The following is a 22,297-nucleotide window of genomic DNA, read 5'->3' as shown; positions in this document are numbered from 1 at the left end:
CTGACTCTGCATCTCGTTCACAGTCTCTCTGACATGCAGAAGCTGGATCCCATGCAATTTATGTCTAGTTTCTTGGGTTCTTTATATATTTTGGAAATCAGCTCTCTGTTGGATGTAGGGTTGGTGAAGATCTTTCCCAATGTCTTAGCTGCCATTTTGTCCTATTGAATGTGTCCTTTGCCTTATAGAAACCTTTCAATTTCATGAGGTCCCATTTATTAATTGTCTATCTTAGTTTTTGTGCTATTGGTGCTCTGTTCTGTGCAAATGCATTTGAGATTATTTCCCACTTCCTCTTCTGCTAAATTTGGAGTAGACATATTTATGGTGAAGTCTTTGATCTACTTGGACTTGAGTTTTGTGCAAGGTGATAGATATGAGCCTATATTTGCTTTCTTCTACATGTTGACATATAATTGAACTAGCATTGTTTGTTGAAATGCTTTATTTTTTCTATTGTATAATTTTGACTTTGTCAAATATCAGGTGTCCATTGGTCTGTGACTTTATGTCTGGGTCATTGATTTTATTGTAATAATTCACCCATCTGTTTTTATGCTAATACTATGTAGTTTTATTACTGTATTTCTATAGTAGAGCTTGAAATCAGGGATGGTGATAGCTCTGGAGGTTCTTTTAATGTACAAAATAGTTTAAATTATCTTAGATTTTTTTTACATATGAAGCTGGGTATTGTTCTTTCAAGGTCTGTAAAGAACTGTGTTGGAATTTCAATGAGGATTTCATTGAATCTATGGATTGCTTTTGGTAAAATGTCCATTTTCTTTTTCTTTTTTATTTTATTTTTATTTTTTTAATTTATTTATTTATTAAAGATTTCTGTCTCTTCCCCCCATTTCCCTCCCCCTCCCCCAATTAGGTCCCCCCCCATCTCCTGAGTGAGGTAAGCCAGACCCAAAAAGAGGAACATGGGATGTATTCACTCATATTTGGTTTCTAGCCATAAATAAAGGACATTGAGCTTATATTTCGCTATCCTAGAGAAGCTAAATAAGAAGGTATAATGTCCATTTTCACTATGTTAATCCTACTGATCCATGAGGATGGGAGATCTTTTCATCTTCTGATATCTTCTTCAATTTCTTTATTCAAAGATTTGAAGTTTTTGTCATGAAGGTCTTTCACTTCCTTGTCTAGGGTTATACAAAGATATTTTATATTATTTGTGCCTATTGTAAAGGGTGCTGATTCTCTGATTTCTTTCTTATCCCATTTATCATTTGTATGTAGGTAGACTACTGAATTTTTTGAGCAAAAGTTGTATCCAGACCCTTAACTAAAGGTGTTTATTAGGAGTTTCCTGATAGATTTTTTTTGGAGTTGCTTATGTATACTGTCATATCATCTCCAAATCATGATACTTTGACCTCTTCCTCCAAATTTGTATCCCTTGATTTTTTTTTTTTAGTTGTCTTATTGCTTTAGCTAGAACTTCAAGTACTATATTGAACAGGTAAGGAGACAGTGGACTGATTTTAGGTTAATTCCTGATATGAGTAGAATTGCTTTGAGTTTCTCTCCATTTAATTTGATGCTGGCACTTGATTTGCTGCTTATTAGTTTTATTAAGTTTAGGAAGGACATTTCATTTTAATATCCATTGTCATGGAGTCACTGACATCATGGTGTTTCTGTGGAAGAGCTTGGGCTGGAGGGCCCACTGGGCTTGCCATTTGTCACTTGTGGGAACTTCATTTAGAGCTTATAATTAATGTTGCTTATGTCTCAAAATATTTTTAAAGGGTAGAGGTCATGTGTACCGGTAATCATGGTAAGCACTGAGTGGATAATAGTAAGAGCTACCATTTCTAGTATCTCTGCTTTGATCACTGGAATGCATTGATGGTTTTCTCTGTTGAATTCTTTTCCTTGTATATGATTCCTAAAAGTTAGATTGTCGAGTCAAAGAATACCTAAATATTTAGGTTTTTTTATTTGCTGTTATGCTACTTTTCCAGTAACATTCAATCAATATGTGTTGTATTAGACAAAGCACCTCATACATTCAAAGAATGTTCCTGTACCTGTTTCATTTGAGTTGAGATCCTAGGCTCATCAGTTGAGAAGGGAAGAATCTGGTATAAATTTTACTGCAAAAATTCCAAACCCCTGGGATTTGAACAGATGCCTCTAACTAATTTTACACCAGGGGGACCATACATGCTCTGTAACAGCTTTCAGAAACATCTGGCTTTAAGCTTATGGTGTGAATATGATGGGTTAAGTAGCATAGAGTTATAAAACACCTTCATGCCCATATTCTCAAAACTTAAATTTCTCTGAGACTCTTATTTTTAAATTATCAGAAAAAGTAAGTAATATAAAAGTGAGGGCTTATACAGGATATATGCTGTGTATAGCAGTGTTCCGGAATTCTGCTGTGTTTGAAGCTTGATAGTCTCTGAGGATTTTGACAAATACTCTTCTGAAGATTAAAAACATCCTTACTAATAACAATTTTGCTTACATGAGTAAGTAAAAATATATTCTGTCCTCAAATTTTAATAAATTTTATATTTATTAACACTTACCAAATTTTTATGAAACTAATAGAGTTAACTCTAAGGATAGTGAAAAGCACTTAGGGCCATGGCTTTAAACATTTTTTGTCTGTCTGAACCTTATTGGAATGTGGGTTTCCAGAAAACAGAGTTCATATCTAGCCTACTGTTGGTCCATAGCTAGCATTATGACAAGGACCTTGTAAGCCCCATGCGAATCTAGGTAATTTTTGACTGTTACTGAACCAACTCATTATCTCTCTGAGTAACATGTAAAAATTACTTCCTAATGCTCAGAAGGCTCACACTCATTCTATTGGTCAGTTTCAGACAAACTACATTTGCCTGAAAGGCTAAAGCTAGCAGTAACTAAGTGGGTAAAGACTAGAACTTTCGGGAGGCGTGTTTATGTGTGCTCAGCTGGCTCTAGAACTGCAACAGGGAGCCTGCTCATCAACCACCTACAGCTGAGTTCCACCCTAGCAGTTGACCTCTTTATAACATGACGGGCTCTAGATGAACAGATGATAGACTTCTAGCTTGGTAGCTTAGGTCCTCAGACAGAATGTAGTGATGAACACAATGAAAGGAAGTAGATTTTATGACTCAGCCTGTTTCCAAGAGAGAGTGTCCTCCAAATATGGAGGTACTGGTCAAGTGATCTTTGGAATTTATACACACAGATATTCTCTAATTCTATCTTCTGCATATTTTGCTTTCACCCTTTAGACCTTGCAGAATTAAAAGGAAAAATAGTTTTTGTACAGTTATCATATTCAAATATTGCAGAAAATTTGAAACCTAAAATATATATAACTTTTAAACTGCATCCAGCCACAAGACTCCAATCCATGAAGAGGAATGTGGTTGTGGCTCTCCTTGGCAGAGGTCACCTTTTTGCCATTGAGTCTCAAATGTCTGAGACACACTGAGCACACACTTGCTTTATTTTTCACACGGGACTGGTACTTTGTATGTAACAGTAGAGAGTGTCTCATTAATTATTTGAGACATAAAATCTTTAAGGAGATTTTAAGAGTTTGAGTGTTTTAGGTTGTCTGTGAGATCTTTTTAGCTGTAACTTTTAAGGCTAGATAAAATGGGATTTATTCCAAATATGAAACTAATAAAGAAAATTAACATTTAAAATAATTCATTTATGTAGTGACCTTTATCCAACAAATTGCCCAGGTTTGACCTGGAGTTCAAAATACATAAGCTTTTGTTTCATATGAAACACAATGATGAGGAAATAAAAATTCTTAAGTGGAGACCCTTTAGCTCTTCCAATTCTCAATTAAGAGACTGAGTGTAGGGTTTCTCCTTCTACTGTCAGTTTTAATCATTTATTTGAACCAAGGTCTCCTAAATTAATTTGTCTTTGTTGTCAGATGCATACTGCTTCACTTTCAGAAGTACATCAAAGTTCTTTTTCTGATTATAAAACCTAGAACAGATATTATTAGCTTTATATACGTAGAAGCATAAGCATTCTGAACACATATAGAATGCAATTTTTTAAGGTAATAAGTGAGGGGTGGTTGGACAGATGGCCTAGTGGTTAAGAGTTGGTACCACTCTTTTAGAAGACTAGACTCCCCAGAACCGACATCATTCAGCTCATAATCACCTGTAACTTCAGCTTCAGGGAGTCTAACATCTTCTTCAGGACCACCAGAGAACATTCCCTCACCCATGGACACACACACTCACACAGACACAAACAATTAAAAATAAAATAATTTTTAAAATAATAAAGGGAATAAATGTTGCCCTAAAAACACTTTAAGCAGGATACTATTTCATTATCGTTGAAAAATTAAAAGAGCTAATCTACTAACTGTATTCTATTCCTATTTGACACTTAGGTAAAAGAATATAATCTGGCGCTATACTGCATTTTTTCTAAGCAAAAATATGCAGACATCATTTATATATCCATCTCAAAATAGTCCCGACTTGCAACACTGTATTTAAGTAACTTACTTACAAAATGTATAAGTAGCAATGAATTCTTTTTCATGATATATTTCTGAAATTAAAAAGAAATGCTGAGACAGAAAGGGTAATAGAGAACAATTCTCATAGAAAAACAACTTCCTCCCAAAGTTTATACACATGTAAGATAAATTATCCCAATAACCACTGATGAATTCTCTGAAAGTGTCTCAGAAAACAATTCTCATATTCAGGGCCCTCATCCACCCCCACTCTTGATCTCAACATTAGAATTTAATTTATGAAAGAAATAGTCAGAAAAGCAAGAATACTTAAGACTGCCAGATTTAACCATTCACAAAGTCTGAATTTATTTTTTTAAAGTGTTAATCAACTTTAATTTTTTTGATTTTTACAGTTTTCTTTATTTACTGCTTGTTTTATGGGTTTTTATTTATGTATTTATTAAAGATTTCTGCCTTCTCCCTGCCACCGCCTCCCATTTCCCTCCCCTTCCCCCAATCAAGTCCCCCTCCCTCATCACCCCGAAGAGTAATCAGGGTTCCCTGCCCTGTGGGAAGTCCTATTTGGTTTCTAGCCATAAATAAAGGACATTGAGCCTATAATTCATGATTCTAGAGAAGCTAAATAAGGAGAACCCAAAGAAAAACATATAGGCATCCTCCTGAATATTAACCTTCTTCAGGTGATGGAAGGAGACAGAGACAGAGACTCACATTGGAGCAAAGTCTGAATTTAAATTCTACATTTTTTCTCAAAGTAAATGTGTAACCTTTTAAGATTTATTTAAATTCAATAGCTGTTAGTTTCCTTGTGCACAAAATGGATTTAATAATATCTACTCCCTATGAGACTATATGCGTTTTATCTCTGGAAGATGATACTGCTTACTAGGGTAGGAATATGATCACTGAGTTTGTTTCTCAGAACACTCAACTTCGCATTTCCTTAAGGACAAACATCCAGTCGTCTTGTCTTCTCTTTGGAAACAGATCAATTCACCAGACACAGAAAGTGAAAGAAAATTATTGACAATAACTGTAATTCTATCATGAAGATGAGAGCAATGGCATCACAATTGTCTAATAAAGCACAACCTGTCCAATTAAAATACATAAGCAGGTGCTTTCCTGTGTCTATTAATGTGCAGTTACCATATCCTCAGCTCTCCATGGAGAGGAGGAGATTGGTAGAGAAGTAACAGTTGAAAGAAATGGCGGGACAGGGCATGATTGGGAAGAAGTGAACCCATAAAGTTAGACCATTGTTGACCCTGATTTAACAGTTTTCTGCTGACCAAGCAAAGGTCCTCATCATCCAGCAGTATCATTAGAATTCTGGAGCATTTCATGGAATAGATTTACCCCTCAAAGAGCACAGATGTTACAATATGCATTTATCCGTGTGCACATTTTAGCAGCCTCCACTGGGCTCCTGCAATGTGAATATGTCACACATAAGGGGAGAGCCCAAGTCAGGCAAGAATCATAGCGTGAGTTGTTTGTTTCTAAGGAGGGGTTTAGTCTGTCGTATGCCACAGAAACTGGTAGAAAACTAAATTCAAATTTGTTGTCCATCTGTTTTGTTCTTTCTCCTCTGAGGGACTCCATGGAAGAAAATGCATAGTAGGGAGTTAGGGTGGCTTGGGGTTTTCCATCCCACACAGTGAATTTCCCTCATCCATGGGAAGGCAACTCTTGAAGTACAGACATCTGGATGGCAGGGCCCCCAAGACCAGAAGAGAAGACAGGGAGAGCTATCTGTCACCAGTGACTCCAAGTAGCAATGTTCTTGGCCTCGAACCAAAATACCAGAAATATTCTAATTAGTAGCAACAATGATAAATAAAATAGGAAATGAGATAAAAGGTCCTTGCCTGAGAAAACAAGGCTTTTCTTCTCATTTTTACAGCTCTCCGTGTGACCTACAGAAGAAAAGTGCATGCAAATAATATTTGAAGCTCCAGAACAGGGCTTTTGCTTTGCTGAGCAGGACTGCCCACTGATAAATCCAAGAGGGAGGTCATGAAATTGAATGGAAGCTATTTAAAACGGGCAGCCCCCTGCACCCCCTTGTAAAGTAATTGTAAGCCTTTCTTTGGAGTTTCAGAATTTTTAGATAAACCGTCATCAGACTCAATTAAGCACTGTGACTTCAAGAAGATGGTGTGTCTGCGGCGTGAGACAGGAGGGCCTCCAGACAGGGGTCTGTGTGGTCTGTCACCAGACCCGCGGGAGGGACAGAGCCTGGCTATTGTGCTGCACTCGGCAACATAACCTGTTGCCACAGCCAATTTAACCACGGGGCTTTGAAGCCTCAGTGAGGACAAATGGCAAAGGCAGGACATGAGGAAAGGGCAGCTCATTTGCTATGAAAGGACCAAGGCTTTGTCCACAAAGACAACTACGGACACTTTTAAAGACAGACTTGCAGTTCGGGATTCACCAGAGACGTGGGTAACACCACGTGGCTCATTCCACAGTGGGTTAAAGACAGAGTTCACGGAGTCGCGCGCCTGAGAAGGCCTCCTGGTCCTGAAGTGCGCCACTGTGAGACCTTGTGAAACGGCTTCCCTTCTCTGTGACTCAGTTTCCTCAGGTTTTAGACAAGTCAGCTAATGGCGTTCTCCCTTACATTAATTTTCAAAAGGATTCAGTAAGCGGACATAAGTAAAGTCTTCCCAGAACTGCAGATAACGGCTCAAAGTGCCAGAACCGTCCCTAGTAACAGCTAAAAATCAACTAATAATTAATGTATAAACAGCTTGTGCAAAACAATTCATGTAAATTATGCTTACATCTGAAATAATGCTATAATGTAAATAGTATTATTACTTCAAATTTATACATAATGAAATAGAGAAACAGAGAAGAGAAGGACATTGTTTAAGGTAGCACGGTCAGGATTCAGATTTCGGCGTTCTGACTGTGGTACACAAGTTTGAGCATTGGGTCGGATCATCTTTAAGCCTGACATAGGAACTGTGGGCAATGTATTTGCTTTCATGTCTGTCCATGACAGTAGGTTATGCTTCTAAACTAAGGCTGAAGACGCCTCCAAATGGTCCCATAACTGGCTAAGGGGCTGCATGCCTCTCCCTAAGGCTGAGCTCTTGCAGTTCCTGCTGTATCCTCAATCTCATGCTCTAAGGCACTGCACAGTGGCCCAGCCAGAAAAATTTTGACCCGGCCCCTCCCTCACCCTCAGTCCCCAGGAAGGGACAGTCACTGGAGAATTTGTTCCTCCCACCAGCCTGCTCAAGTCATTTCTCCAGCATCCCACTCCAGGGCTGGTGGGTGGAGGTTCTCGGGGCACTTCAAAAAACAGTAACAGAAGAAAGCTGGAGAGGAGAGACCCAAGCTCTGCAGCCCTGTCCTTCCTGCTCCGAGATCACACCTCCTCTGCTTTCCCAGCTTTAGTTAAGCTGAATTAGCTGCAGAGTAAGGGAACCTGGGTTTGGAAAATGCCAGTCACTGGAAAACTTGAGAGATGAGAAAGACTCTCTCTCTCTGTGTGTGTGTGTGTGTGTGTGTGTGTGTGTGTGTGTGTGTGTGTGTGTAAGGAGGAAAGGAGGGGAGCGAGACAGACTGAGAGCAAGAGAGAAACCTCATTTTAGAATAATAATAAGATTACACCCTGTTTTTGGGGAAAAAAAAACAGAAAAAGGGAAAAAATGTTACTAGTCAAGTTATGTGAGAACTGGCATTAGAACCATCTCTCCCTCTGGGTATCTGGGTACCCAGAGCCTCCAGACTCAATTATCCCCCCACCCCCACTCCGAATGGCAAGTCCCATCAATGCTTTTGCTGAAGAAACAGCAAATGTCCCCAGAGACAATGCCACTAATTTACGCTGTTCGCTGAGCTATCCTCATTCACAACAGCTGTGTGTGTCTCAGCTTAGGTGGGAATCCTCACAAAATCGACACAAAATAGTTCCCTACAAAGTAAACATAAATGAAAATGGAGGTAAACACAAAACTCAGCTAAGATCAAACAAAGCAGCATGCAACTTTGGAAAATATCAACGTGCCTACATAATGTTGATTTTTTTTTTTACTCTCATCAGAATTCTGTATGAAGTGACTATCATGCCTTCTACTATCAGGAAATCAACATACCTGGCATGTTCCTAAAGCGCAGACAGACACAACTGTGGTACAATAGCTCATATTTAATTTACTTACACACTTTGCCACTGACTGATCGGGAGTTATCTATTATGTTAACACATTTGAGTTATCCTCAGTAGGGGTGGACCCAGACATTTTAAATTCTATTTAAAATCTATTAAAATTCTATTTTAAAATCTATTAAAGAAAAATAGAAAAAAAATATAAAATTAGAGGAAAAAAGTCATTCAGGAGCTAGTGGTGGAGACAAGCTGAGAACGGTGATGTGTGATGTCTTCACTCCCTGTGGGAAGAAGTGGGGACAGGCAGGTTGTGGGGCTCACTGACCAGCCAGCCTAGGCTACTTGATAAGCTACAGGTCACTGAGATAACCTATATCACTAAACAAACAAACAAACAAACAAACAGAATGTGGACTGTGCCTGATGAATGACATCTGAGGTTGTCCTCTGACCATTGTATGCATACATGTGCATGTACAGCCTCACATACATGCTCATACATACACAAATCGTAAACTTTTATTATTGGTATTTTGATTATTAAATATCCAATTTATTAAATGATTGTTGAACTACTGTTCAATAACTATTAAAATAATTACCATATGATACTTGCATTCTTATTGTGTAGAAAATCAAATGAATGAGGCAAAGAATAAAAAATTAGAGATATTGGTAACAATACATAATTTCTGTATCTTATATCTTTGCAATGAGACGTGATGGCAAGAGCAATTATTGAGCAGGAATAAGTACCCACTGGGTTTCCAGCTAGTTATCTGTAAGTCAATAGTAAGAATAGTGTTGACATGTGTAAGACACGCTGGGACTCTCAACAGTTTAGAGGAAAATACAACTTAGGATTTAAAGGTATTTACTGGCTTCATCTACAGTAATTTTTTAGAACTAAGATATTAGTTTACCTCATTCGATTTTCACAAATAAAACCTAAGACTACTGACCAAACATATCCCCTTCCCAATCACTAAACCTTAAAATATCTCTAATCCTATGGGCAGTCTCAGTCATTCAACAAAATTTGATGTCTGTGAATTTGATGGTAGAAACATGCTATGAATAGTTAAGGTGTTCACATTAGCATCTTATATTAACATCTTATTAATATTCCAGCTGTTGACTGACCTTGAACACACTGACATCTGTGATTTTTTTTTATTCCTTCAATAGTTTAAAGCAAATAAGAAATACATTTCATTGGGGACTTGCAGTACTTGAACTGTCCAATCAAACATGATTTATCTTACACCTTATTTTCCTAATAAAGGCAAAAGAAAAGAGACCTGAGTGTATTGTCAGTGGACTGGTGAGCTATAGGAAGCTTTAGCAGGCTCTATGCAGTATTTATATCTTAGACATTGTTTTCTCCTTTGTTTGGAGGAAGACAGCCTGAACATAGATTGACAGCTAAGACTAATCAAGCCTAACCTCTCCCACCTAATATTTCTCTGTAAGAATTAGAGAACTGTATTCAGAACCTGCCCAGAAATAACCTCCAAACACAGAAAAAAATAATCCAGAGGGGGCTCTGCTCTTTAGAAACTCCTTAATAACAGAAGGGCACATCTTTTGTACACATTGTAAAAAGATTTGAACACCAAGAGGCCCTTCTTCCCCGAGACCATGGGGCCAAAACCAAAAGGGGTTTGGAATTTCCCAACTTCACTGCAGAGGATAATCTTGTATTGGAAACAAAAGTTGAGGATGACTCAGAACGTAATTAGTCTTGTGCATCTGTGCAAACGGTACAGCGTAGTTTGCGGTAATAAAAAAAAAAAGAAAAGAAAAGAGAGGAAAAAAAGACCAGTTGCACGAAAAGGCACAAGGAAATCCAAACTTCCTACTGCAGTGTGTTCTAGGATGCGGCTGATGATGCCCTGCATTTGGCAGCCAAGCATCCCACTCCTGACATCTGTACAAGTGTGTGCTCTTTCTAATGTTTGAACTGAAATAAATGGGAGGGAGACCATCTACGAAGTGCACTGAATTCGAGTGGAGGGTCTGACCAAAGTCCTTGTCTCAGACCACAAAATGGTTCCAAGGTCTTGTCAACATCCATGCTAATGCTGCAGGCAACAGGATGGAACAGGCACAGGACACAGGACACCCCAGACTTGTTTACCGAGTGGTGGCAAATCAGTATTGTTCTCAGGGTGCCTTTTCTCTTTAGCGTGTATCAGCTTCAAGACTAGTCCTCTGCTCACTTGCTGAAGAGTAGAGGAAAGAAAAGACACAAATTCCCTTGTTTGCACTCTGAAATGTCACCTCACAGCATGCCGAACACTACGCCAAGAACTGGCTTAGTCGGGCTTTCTGCCAACTGCCAGAGACCTCACTGTGCCTCCTGGAGGTCAATGCTTTTCCCACACAACCAGCCTCACAGCTCACCTCTCAATATCAATGCTCTTTCTTCTTGTGAGATACAACAGGTATCAGGAAGCTTTTTTTTTTTAAAGGGCCAGATACTAAAATATTTAGGCCCTATGGGCCATTTCACTTCAACTACAATCCCTCCGTTCCACCTTTGTAGGACAAAAACAGGCTTGAGCAACACATTCAAGCCTGACTGTGGTTGTGGTTCTATTGCAGTCAAACTGTATTTATAAACATGATGAGAGACAGGATTTAGCCCCAGAGCAATGGTTTGATGACTCTTGATACGGATTATTTAAAAGATTCTCATGTTGCGTATCTAAAGGGTAATAATATGTGGAATATAGTTTAGCATTATTGTCATAAATGTTATTTGTATTGTGAATATATCTGTGAAATTATTCATTTCTTCACTAATTGAGGAAAATATTTTTCTCAATTAACATTCAGGAGAGGCATCCCATTGGAGTACAAAAATCTGTAGATTCTCAAGCCTGCTATGCAAAATATTATACCATTTTCATATTATATGTGTACACCATGCACTTTAAAACAACTCTGGGCTTCTTATCATACCTAATATAACCTAAATGCTCTGCAATTTATAGTTTTATCATATTGTCTAGAAAAAAGATAACAAGATTTGCATGTCTGTTTCAGTCCCATATTTAAAAATATTTTTTGATCTGAGGTTGGTTGAATTTTCTGGTAAGAAAGTCCATTCTCTGCCCATTATTTTAGAAATTGTTATCAAACAGTCACTATGCAGTCAAAAGAATAAACGTAGTCAACAAACATTAATCAACAATACAGATAAAGTTTGGACCTCCTAGTGCATCATACCCGTGAGACTGTGAAGTCTTCCCTTCTGCAAAGACTTATTGAGGCCCTACAATGTGTTATGCACTCTTTTAGGTATAAGGGAAATTGCATCAATAAGAGTCAAAAACTTTGTTCTTGAAGACTTTACGTGGCCACGAATAAATTTTTGGAAAAGCAATGCTTAATATGTAACATAGCAGTTAATGCCATAAAAAATGGGGTAATTTTGGTGGCCTCCCTGAGTTGAAGGTTGAATCCCTTTCGCTGCAGGAATCGCACACTTCAGACACAGCGTCCTGTGAATCGGAGCTGGATCTCACCTGAAACACTCCTCCCTAGAGACCAGTTTTCAGGGTACCAGAAAACAGAATGCAAGCTTACAAGGGGAGGAAGCAGTCAAAAGCCCTACCCAGCTATGATATCTATGAACCACAACAACCAGCATAGCACAACCCCAAGGTTGTAACAGTGGTATGTACCCACACCCCGGCAGTAACCAATGCTTTCTAATTGGGCTTGAGACCAGCTCAACATGAGGGAGATCATGCCTGGTACTGAAAATCTAGCCAGCTACCCAGGGCTAGGGAAGGGGGAAACCTCACGGGGCTAAAGGGACAGTTAGAGGCCACTAAGGAATGCTTAAAGTGGGAGAAATAGTCTCCCTGAGGGAAGAGCTGGAGAATGATTATCTAATACCCAGTGCTCAGTCCCAAAGTCATATACATTCAAGCAAAATTATAAATGGACTAAGTAAGCACTCATATCTATATGTTTACAAATTAAACAACTGAAAACAAAGGGATAAGGAATTCAAGAGAGAATTCAAGGGGACCTATGGAAGGGGTTGAAGAGGGGAAATGGAAGGAGGTAATGATGTATTTGTATTTTAATTTTTTAAGAACCATAAAAATAAGGCAGGGTAGCATGCTAGCAAGTCACTCATTAAACTGAGGAGGAGAAGGCGGCTCAGGGGAACCGTCTGATGGAGTGAGGACTTAAGAGAGACAGACACATCCATGTTAATAGCTGGGGACCAATTTTCTGCAAGGAGCAAATAGCTTGTAAGTGCCTGAGGCGGGAATGAGCTTGTCTCTTGGAGAAATCAGAAGAAAAGCCATGCCATTTGAGTGTCTGGAATGTCCTTTGAAGGTAGTAATGATGAGGCCAGAGAGGGGTATAGGGAGAGTGATGGAGGCTTTGTGGTGAGGAACTGGGAATTTGCTCTTTCAGAATGGGGAGTTAGAGGAGGATTTTAAGGAAGAAATCAAGATATCTCCTACTCATTTTAAATTACGTAATCCAATAATTACCAATGAGATAAGCACTACTAAAAGACAGTCAATGTGAAATGGTGGAATAAGGGATAAGGATGAGCTATAGCCTCCTGAAAGAGGACTTGCCTTGGACAAACTCTGAGATCTACTGAAAGAATTAATGTTGGCAAAAGCTAGCAGTGGGGCTATAATAACTACAACTGCCCAGGTTCTGTGGTCAGACAGGCTTTCATTGCCTCAGATCACAAAAGCGCAGCAAGCAACTAACAAAATGTATATATTGGTTGAAATTTTAATGCAGATTAACTTGTTTTTTTGTTTGAAAATTGTGTGTCTATTCTTCAAATGAAATTGGTGGTGGCCTTGTCACTATCTGACTTAAAGCAAATTGTTGCTATTAACATTTCTTGACAACAGAGACTTCTTTTTCCCAATTTCCACATGAATCTTATATTTATGCTTTCTTCAACATTAGAAATATATAGATAATAGTTTACTAATCACCTGCTACTCATTTCATACACTTAGGCAGTCCCTCCACAATTAGAAAACCTTGACCTCCTGTTACCATTGTGGTCATCAGTAGCAAAAGATCCCTGGCAGTGGTAGCACATGCCCTAAATTCCAGCACTCGGGAGGCAGAGGCAGGGGAATCTCTGTGAGTTCAAAGCTAGCCTGGGTTACAGTGTGAGTTGCAGGACAGGCTCCAAAGCTGCACAGAGAAACCCTGTCTCGAAAAACCAGGAAACAAAACAAAATAAAACAGGATTTGGCAAAAGCAAGGCAGACTTTCTAAGGATTTGCCACCGAAATCTACACTGCTTCTTGTTTTAAATGTGCATCTTTGTAGACTTGTTTGTTTCTCTTTTGTTGTTGTTTATTCCAGTACTGGGGCTTGAACCTAGGAACTCATGCTAGGTTTGCACTCCACCACTGAGTTACAGGCCAGCAATCCTGCAGACTATTGAAAAATAGGAAAAAGGAATAGTCACAGATGGCACAGAATAGACACATTAATCATATATCTTTCTGTCATAAGGAGTCACAGGAGGGTAAGAGGAGAATAGAAAAAAAAGATGCAAAGCAAACCAGCCATAGCAAACAAGCCCTGGGGAGATGGCTCAGTCCATGGAAGACTTTGCCCTCAAGCATGAGGAAGTGAAGCTGAGTGTCCAGCACCCACATAAAACCCTAGGCATGGTAGTGTTCATTTGTGTTTTTGGCACAGCAGAGGGGGCACGTGAAGGATCTGGGGCCTAGCATAATTGGTGAGCTGTACACCAGCTAGAGAAGCTTTCTTAGAAGTGGTAAATAGTAGTCTGAGGACAGGACTTGCGGTTGTTGTCTGGACTCCACACGTGGCACACACACCTACACGCACATGCATGAACATATACACATTAAAAAGTATAATAGCAGAAGCAATAACCAAACCCTCCATAACTTAGCATTTAGGAGGCTGAAGTAAGAGGATTGATGAGTCACCAGTTTGAGGCCACCCTGTACTACACTATGTAGTACATTCCAAGTCCTGGCTTGGGGTACAGATTAAGACCTTACCTTAGAAACCAACCAAACATAATACTCCACGAAAATGACAACAACAACACCAAACAGCAGCAGCGAAAACAACCACAAATATTAAGAGGGGGGCCAGGGAGACAGAATAGAAGATGGAGGTGTTTGCCACCAAGGCTGGAGACCCAAGCTGAATCTCTAAAACCCACATGGAAGAAGAGTAAAATTGACTCTTACAAGTTCTTCTCTGACCTCCACAGGAGAAAGAAAGGAAAGAAGGAAGGGTGAAAGAGAGGAAGGAGGGAGCAAGGGAGGGAGTGATGGAGGAAAGGAGGAAGAAAGGAAAGAAAAGAGAAAAAAGAAAAAAAAACCAACATCCATTTGTATTCACATGTAGGTACCCAAGATGTGGTCACTCTCGTTCATCTGATACCACTGGAATAGTTTGCAAAAGAGCTGTATAATATAGGATCTTCAAATAATAAAGGAGCTGCAAATCCAAACATAGACTGATGTTGAACATGTAATTACACAACTCTCTATCTGTCAAGAGTTATCATCTTACATCACATTAACAATGAATGATCATGGAAAATGAACCTTTTTGAATTAAGCACATCAAGTCAAGAGAGCCATACTATCAAGCTCTGATATTTACAGAGACTAATGACTCATTTGCTTTCTTGCATAACTTGCTTGTCAGTTGTAAGACAGAAAAAGTTGGGTAGTTGAAAGCTGAGAGTCTTATAAAGTAAACCTTGAGATGGCCAATATCTTACAAAGAATATTTATGAAAGTCCCCTTTATACGTGTTTAAGGATAAGAACAGATTACCACAAACAATTTTCTGGCTCTCTCTATCCAGCCTTGATAATACATATTTATTCTGCATCAGAATCGCAGACAGTGATGCCATGAGGTGTATAATATTCATCATACTTTGATAAATAACCTTGTTGAACAAACTCCTGCAACGATTTGATGGATGCACAGTTCGCAGTAGTTTCTGTAGTATACGACTTCTTAACCCATTGCAACCACTTACAATCAAAATAGAAACGGCATAAGTTATAAATACTGGATTCCAAATAATCACAGTCAAAAATATGCATATGAGTGTTCAAACAAACATACTAAATGCAGTTTAGAATCTGAGGTGAAGAAAACACTAATTAAGGGAAATTTATGAGCGTCTTTAGCAAGTTCTTTGATGAATGCATTTATTTGGTTACTTGATCCTCCAACCAATCACATTAACAATGACAAAAGATATGCAAATCCAAACAGACAATAGTCAAGCCAAGGGCTCTGACTCATACCAACTGGGACATTTCAACATCTATTCAGCTTGATTCATTCTTGCGAGGATTGATATAACCAAGGAACATTTTAATACTTATGCTTGGCTATAATCTGAAAACTATGCCATAATCTCTAACCAAGAACAAAGGGAACAAGAATCAAATTTATTTCCTGAAGCGAATTAACATATGAAGTGTCTGCATGATGTAACCCCAGCAGAACTGAGCGCTTGCTCTGTCACTGCTGAATAATTGCATAGCAACAAAAAAACATGCATCGCTGTGTGAGTCACCATTTTGATTGTAGGTTTAAAGCAAACAAAACATTACATTTTTGGTAGAATAGCTCATTCACAGTTTAGAACTGTATTTCCCACTGGTGTCCCCCTCAAAGAACCCAGACTAATTCATCATGATTCAATTCTCATTGAAAACACTGCGGATGGGATATTGAACATAATACCAAACTATTAAACCAAACTCGTTTATTCACTGTAGAACGAAATTCTGCCAAAGAAAAAGCAGATGTTCTATTATAAAGTAATACAATGAATAGTGCCAGAAAAATTTGTCTATGACCCCTAAAGACTGTTTGTCTCCTGCTTCTCATGCAGCAGTTTACCATTTCACCTGTGATCTGGTTTGGGAACCCCAGATCCACCAAGTTCCCTTTCACAAGCTGGAAGAAATAACTGTGATCTTAGCTCAGTCCCTAGTGGACGAAAGGGGAAGAGCGTTCACCAGGCGTGATTCAGCAGGCACAGACCTAAGTGACTGGGACCACACAGAACCCAAGTTTCTCTTTTCTTCATCTCATGTCTATGCTAGCCTCCTCGTGATCCCCCTGCCCACACGGAGGCCAGTGTTTAGCACAGGTCCTGGTGGAGAGGAGCTCGCAAGTGCGGATACTGTCGTGGCTATGGAGACATGCACTTACCTGTTACACAGCTGAACAGTTCAGGGAACGAGCTGAAGAAACTCCCCACCACTAAGAAGGCCGTCTTGACAACAGAAAACTACAGAGTGTTCTGTGGCTTATGAAAAGAGAGCCACGTGCCCATCAACCTAACTTCTGTAAATTTGGGTCAAATACGTATTCGATACTAAGGTTTCTCCAGAGACCCGGGGCTCTCTGATGGCACTGTCTCTGGAACTAACCCAGGGAAGGGAGGCTGGTCAGGAATCAGCACAGCGATCTCCTGTTCAGCCCAATCTGCAGGTGCACTCACTCAGGAGACGCCAGGGGCTCCGTGTCTACCCTCAATGTGGGCAAAACCACGTTCTTATGGCTTTACAGCAGAAATTGTTTTCTTGATTTTTTTTCTCATGCACAGATGAAATATATGACAAATACCATCCCCGCTGGATTACTGCTTGTGAAGTGAAGTTCCCTTTACTTATAAACACAATCTTTCTAAACAAATACAACATGGGTATTTTACACTCGTTCTCACTTCACGGTAGTGTTATTAAAAGTTGGGGGTGGGGAGCTGAACGTTTTATGACGATTTCCCATGGTAACTCGCAAAACTCCTTGCTGTACCATCCATTTAAACCCCACTTAGTATTACCATAACAATTTCGATTTCTTTTTACAGCAACTTGCCTAAGAAGTGCGCGCTTTCTTTTCGACAGTTGGGCTTTGACAGTCAGAGTGCTCAAGATAAACTTTAGAATAGAGAAAACCAGCGTTGACATAAAAGGGGAGCGCCACACGATCAGAGGTTTGCACAAGCCCGGGACTCTTGGCTTACCCAGGAAGTGGAGCCCAGGGACGAGAGAGCCCCTTTTCTTTTGCAAACACTGCCCCGGGAGCAAAAGGTAAACAGAAATGCCCCCCTATGGAACTCTGAGCTTGCTGCAGAGTGGGAACGGAAAGGGCTCTATGCAATTAGAAACTGAAAGCGATCACTTACTTTTTGCAGCCACTGAGTATAATTTTCCATCACATGCTCCAGATGCTGAAGTTTCTGGGAAGAGAAGTCCGGCTCCACGTGTGGAGCATCCCTCTGCAGAGCGTTCGTGTTGTACTGCTCTGTCGCGCTCTCACGGCAGTTCCCGTCGTGTTCTGGAAGAATGAAAGTGTAGGCACACTGCCCATGTTGAATCCGGTTATATCTTCTCCCTCCGTTTTCAGGACTCCGGCGCTGGTTGCTGCACCCTATGTGAGTCAGAATGGCAGCGAAGAATGCAAAGGAGAGGAGAACTGTCATTGTACTGCCAGCGCTCGCCTTCCGTGCCTCCTGCAAAGCTCGCTCTTCTCTTCTGACCTTTAAACTAGTTCTTTATTTCAGGTAAAACTGCTTGTTTGACTCTTTTCCCTTTAAAGAAAACGTTGGAGGAAGATCCACAGAAAACTGGCCATTTGTTAGCTTCGTTCTAAAATGTTACTTTTTTATTTTACTGTAATGATAGTTCCCTTCGTTAAAACTTGAGATTTTTATTGCATAGTAGCTGAGATTTATTGTTTCCTCCCTGTGTAACCGTTCAGCGCGCAGGCTGCCCGAGTCAGCTGCGAGTACATTTTCTAGCCCCTTTCCTCTACCCTATCTGCAGCAGATCTGCTATTTTCTCCCAGACCTCAGTGAGTTTTATTAAGGTTGCACATCCAAGCCAAGCTGGAAGCAGGCAGCCTTTCACAAGATGACTTGACAGGAATGCATGAGTGTGTGCCCCTATGCTAAGGATTGCTGATGGCTTTGGGGCGGCGGATCAGCTTACAAATTGGCTAGATGCGCATGACCTCGATCATGTATGGGCCTCCCACCCCTTCCGCAGACAGTTGCCTTGAGCCCTTAGCAGATGCACGGAAAATCAATAAACAGAGCAGTCCACCTTAATACATTTGGGTGTGCGTGCTGACCTACTAAAACCTAGCATGCTAGAAATATGTTTCCAAAGTTACTGCCTAATGGAGAAACCCTAAATTGGCGCAATCTCCAATGAATTATTTTTTTTATAATTCTATAAAATTATTAAATTAAGATTTTTTTAACTCCGGGAAAAACATTAAAAACTATTTTTAGAGATGCCATTCTTCCTCTGTATTTACTTGGGAGGTGGAGAGAAGAATGAAAAGATCAACTTGTCAAGGAAATTACCATAATTTGTCACTCAAAGCAACACAGCCTGTGCGTACTAAGTAGTATTTTCTGAGTACCTTTTGGGATATGGATTTTAAATGAAGCTGGTTCCTTAGTCAGAATGCAGCCGTTTACACTCTGCAAGTATAAATTGAGCAACTTCCCTACAAAAACAATGTGGTTACAGTTTAAGACAGTGGCCTGAGAATTATTAATTCCTGTGGTACTTGCTAATCATATATTTCACAAGAACCTCTGGCATTGCTATGGCTGTCTTTAACACTGGTATGGAAATTCCACACAAATCCTTTGTGGCTACAGAGGCCCACCATCTGAGAACAAGCATGGATCAGGTGTGCCAATGGCTTATACAAGAGAACCCTCTGTGGTTTTGACGAGAAAGAAAGGCATGGTCAGAAGGTGTTTTCCCAAGTGCAAAATATAAATATTTGAACAAAGGGACCGTCAAATACAAAGGCCAGGAGAGTGTTACAGAATTTAGTACGGCACCAGGATATTTACCGGGTATATGTGGAGGTCATGTTTTGTTACATACAGGGTATTCATCAGGGACTGGGTGGGCTTTGAAGCAAAGGTGCCTCCCCTCTCTGTCATGTGTTCAAACAGAAGCCACCCTGTGACTCTGGTGTCCTCGAATGGGAGTAGAGCAGTGGGTGAAGTCAGTGGGGGTTAGCGTTGCGTCTTTAGGGAGGAGAGAGGTCAAAATAGAAGGAGCTATGGTTTCCTTCCTTGGTGGGGGGGAGCGGAGAACAGTGATGGGAATCATCGGTCCACACCAAATAACACATTTCCAATCAGACGGGTATATATGCCAGACATAGGGGTAAAAAAATCTCAGACCACCAGAGTCATGGGAGATATTACTCCTAGGCAGCTCTAATGTCGCTTGAGAATTTGCCAGTCCACATTCAACACTCCTTATATACTATCTCATTTAATCTTTGCAGCAAACCTAAGGTGTGGGTGGTATGTTTAACTCTTTTTTTTTTTTATCAACAGGAAACCGAGTCACAGCAAGGCTGATCAGTTACAGCTCACACAACGAGCAGATGATTATTAGAATGGGCTCTGAGACTAACTTTCTAAGCATTAGCATTTAGTCAGCCAATCTTTGAAAACTTCTGAGAGGAATAAAAGCAATCTCAAAAGGACTTCAACTAACTAACCAACTAATAACTGAGTATGCTTCTACATACTCAAAGCAGAGAACTTGCTGGTACCCAACCAAGAAAGGACAGGAATATCTAGTTTATCTCTCTCTATTTTAAAAATGGTGTCTCGCATAGACAGGATGACCTTGAACTTCTGATATTCCCACCTCTACCTGATATTTCTTTACCAACACACCTAGCTTATACAGTGCTGGGCATTGAACCCAGGGCTTTCTAAAAGCTGGCCAGGCCATATGCTCTACCAATTAAGCTACTTTCCCAGCACAAATAGGAATCGATTCTTTCTCTGCAGCCCCACAAAATGATGCGCATCCCCTACATAACCACAGGATGAAGCACACTAGAAAAGCAGATTGCCAAAGAATGCTTTCCAGCAATGCTTACATTGAAAGTCATCCACAGAAAGAAGAGCGTCCAAAACCAACACCTATAAGTGCTTTGTTAAGAACCAAGTGCAGCTGAAAGCCGGCAGGGAGTTAACAGAGAGCGATGAGGTCTCTATTACAGCCCCTGCGTGTCTAAATGGCCATGACCAACTGTTCTCTGTGGGTCTGTCCATGCGAACTTTCCAGTCTGAAAGGAAGAAAGGAAAACGGGCAGTTTCCACAGACAACTAGGGAGAAGGGAACTGAATCAAGCCTAAAACAGTTGAAGGTAAGCAAGAGAAAAAGATGACTCAGTGTTTTTGACAATACTGGATACTTGATAGCTTGTATCAGTTTAGGGAAAATGTCCACAGATCAGGTGTAAGCATTTAATAAATGCAGAAATGTCTCTAAACCTGTGTTCTGAAACTCTAACTAAGGGACAGTGTAGGCTTTGGGAAGTCCCCTCTCACTAAGGTTAATGTGCTTTGAGGACCATGGATATGACCAAGAGTGAGAGTTAACTGTCACCAGCTAGCTCTTCAGAAATATTCTGCAATTCAGGAAGGAATAAGAAGTACATGCCATTAAAATAGTTTTCTACCTCACCTCCAAACCTTTTATAATTCCAAGAGAGAAACAATTGCATTAACTTAAAGTCTGGTATAGGCTAGTTTTAAAACCTGGAATGTGGACTGTACGTCATATCTACACATAGTCATGTAAATGCTGGAATTTCCACTGAGACCAGGGACCCCATTAAAATGGGCACTTAATGGCCCTAAACGTGCCCCCCAAACCAGGTTTTGCAGCTTTCTCTCTGAAGCCTTCCTGATTTCAATTAAGTCCAATAAGTGACGATATACCAGTTCAATATTAATTACCTCCTCTTCATATCTCTCACCATCTGTTTCTTTCTCATTGTTCATGTATTTATTTATTTATTTTTATTTCTCTTCCCTTAGGGCTCCAAGCTCCCTTCTTTCTTCATTGTTTCCCCGGTACTTATCGTGTACTTTATTTGAAGGAACAAAACACTAAGTGAATGAGCGAATGGAATAACTAGTTACTTAAGGGACACACTTCTCTGGTTATTTGGCTACCACAAGACTGCTCACATCCATTGTATTTATTCAGTAAGTTTTCCTAGAACCCGTAAACATAAGGGAGTATGGTAAATCCAAACTTACCCAAAAGAATGTGATAGACATTAAATTAAATTGAATGTAGTGCAATATCAATACATATTTTTACTCTTTAACAAATTATTTTTATTATTTTATTTTTTATTTTATTAATTTTTATTAAACCCACACAATTGTATGTTATTGCACCCATCTTACAGATGAAAAAATTAAGTCACATAAAGGCTAATTACCCAAGATCCATGATTATTTCTATAGCAGAATATGAACTTGATCTTTAAGCCATCTCTTAGTCACCCATATCTCACTGAACTAGATTACTTACAAGAATGCTTAGCTATTAGGACTCAAGTAGAAGTTACTTCTTAGAATTTAGGATGCAGTAACAGCAGTCATCTATTCCCAGCCACAACCTCATTGATTCATGTTATATTCATCTCAAGCAGGGCTAATACTAAATCAGAACACACGAGTATTGTTGTCCCATCTGCTCATCCACAGGGAAGCTGGTTGCTTGAGCAGGCTATTCTTTCAGTCCATTCTGAATGATTAGTTCCATGTCAGGTCACTCACAGTCCTTCTGCCATCTG

General features: G+C 39.7%; 1 protein-coding gene and 1 long non-coding RNA gene across 3 annotated transcripts in view; one reads left to right on the top strand and one right to left on the bottom strand.

The window, feature by feature from the left end:
• Angpt1 (angiopoietin 1) overlaps positions 1 to 18,134 on the bottom strand; it is a 220,642-nt gene extending 202,508 nt beyond the window's left edge. For both annotated transcript variants that reach the window (XM_075961063.1, XM_075961064.1), the window contains exon 1: positions 17,838 to 18,134. In XM_075961063.1, coding sequence (XP_075817178.1) covers positions 17,838 to 18,134 — 297 coding nt within the window. The remainder of the gene's footprint in view (positions 1 to 17,837) is intronic.
• LOC142843556 (uncharacterized) lies at positions 17,649 to 21,194 on the top strand. Its single transcript, XR_012909654.1, has 3 exons — positions 17,649 to 17,742; positions 18,059 to 18,215; positions 20,025 to 21,194. It is a non-coding gene; the product is annotated as an uncharacterized LOC142843556 (long non-coding RNA).
• Positions 21,195 to 22,297: the final 1,103 nt, after the last annotated feature.

Source organism: Microtus pennsylvanicus, chromosome 2 (genome assembly GCF_037038515.1).
Source record: "Microtus pennsylvanicus isolate mMicPen1 chromosome 2, mMicPen1.hap1, whole genome shotgun sequence".
NCBI classification, from domain to species: Eukaryota; Metazoa; Chordata; class Mammalia; order Rodentia; family Cricetidae; genus Microtus; species Microtus pennsylvanicus.
Note: the sequence above shows the minus strand (reverse complement) of the source record. Positions and strands in the feature narration are given on the sequence as shown.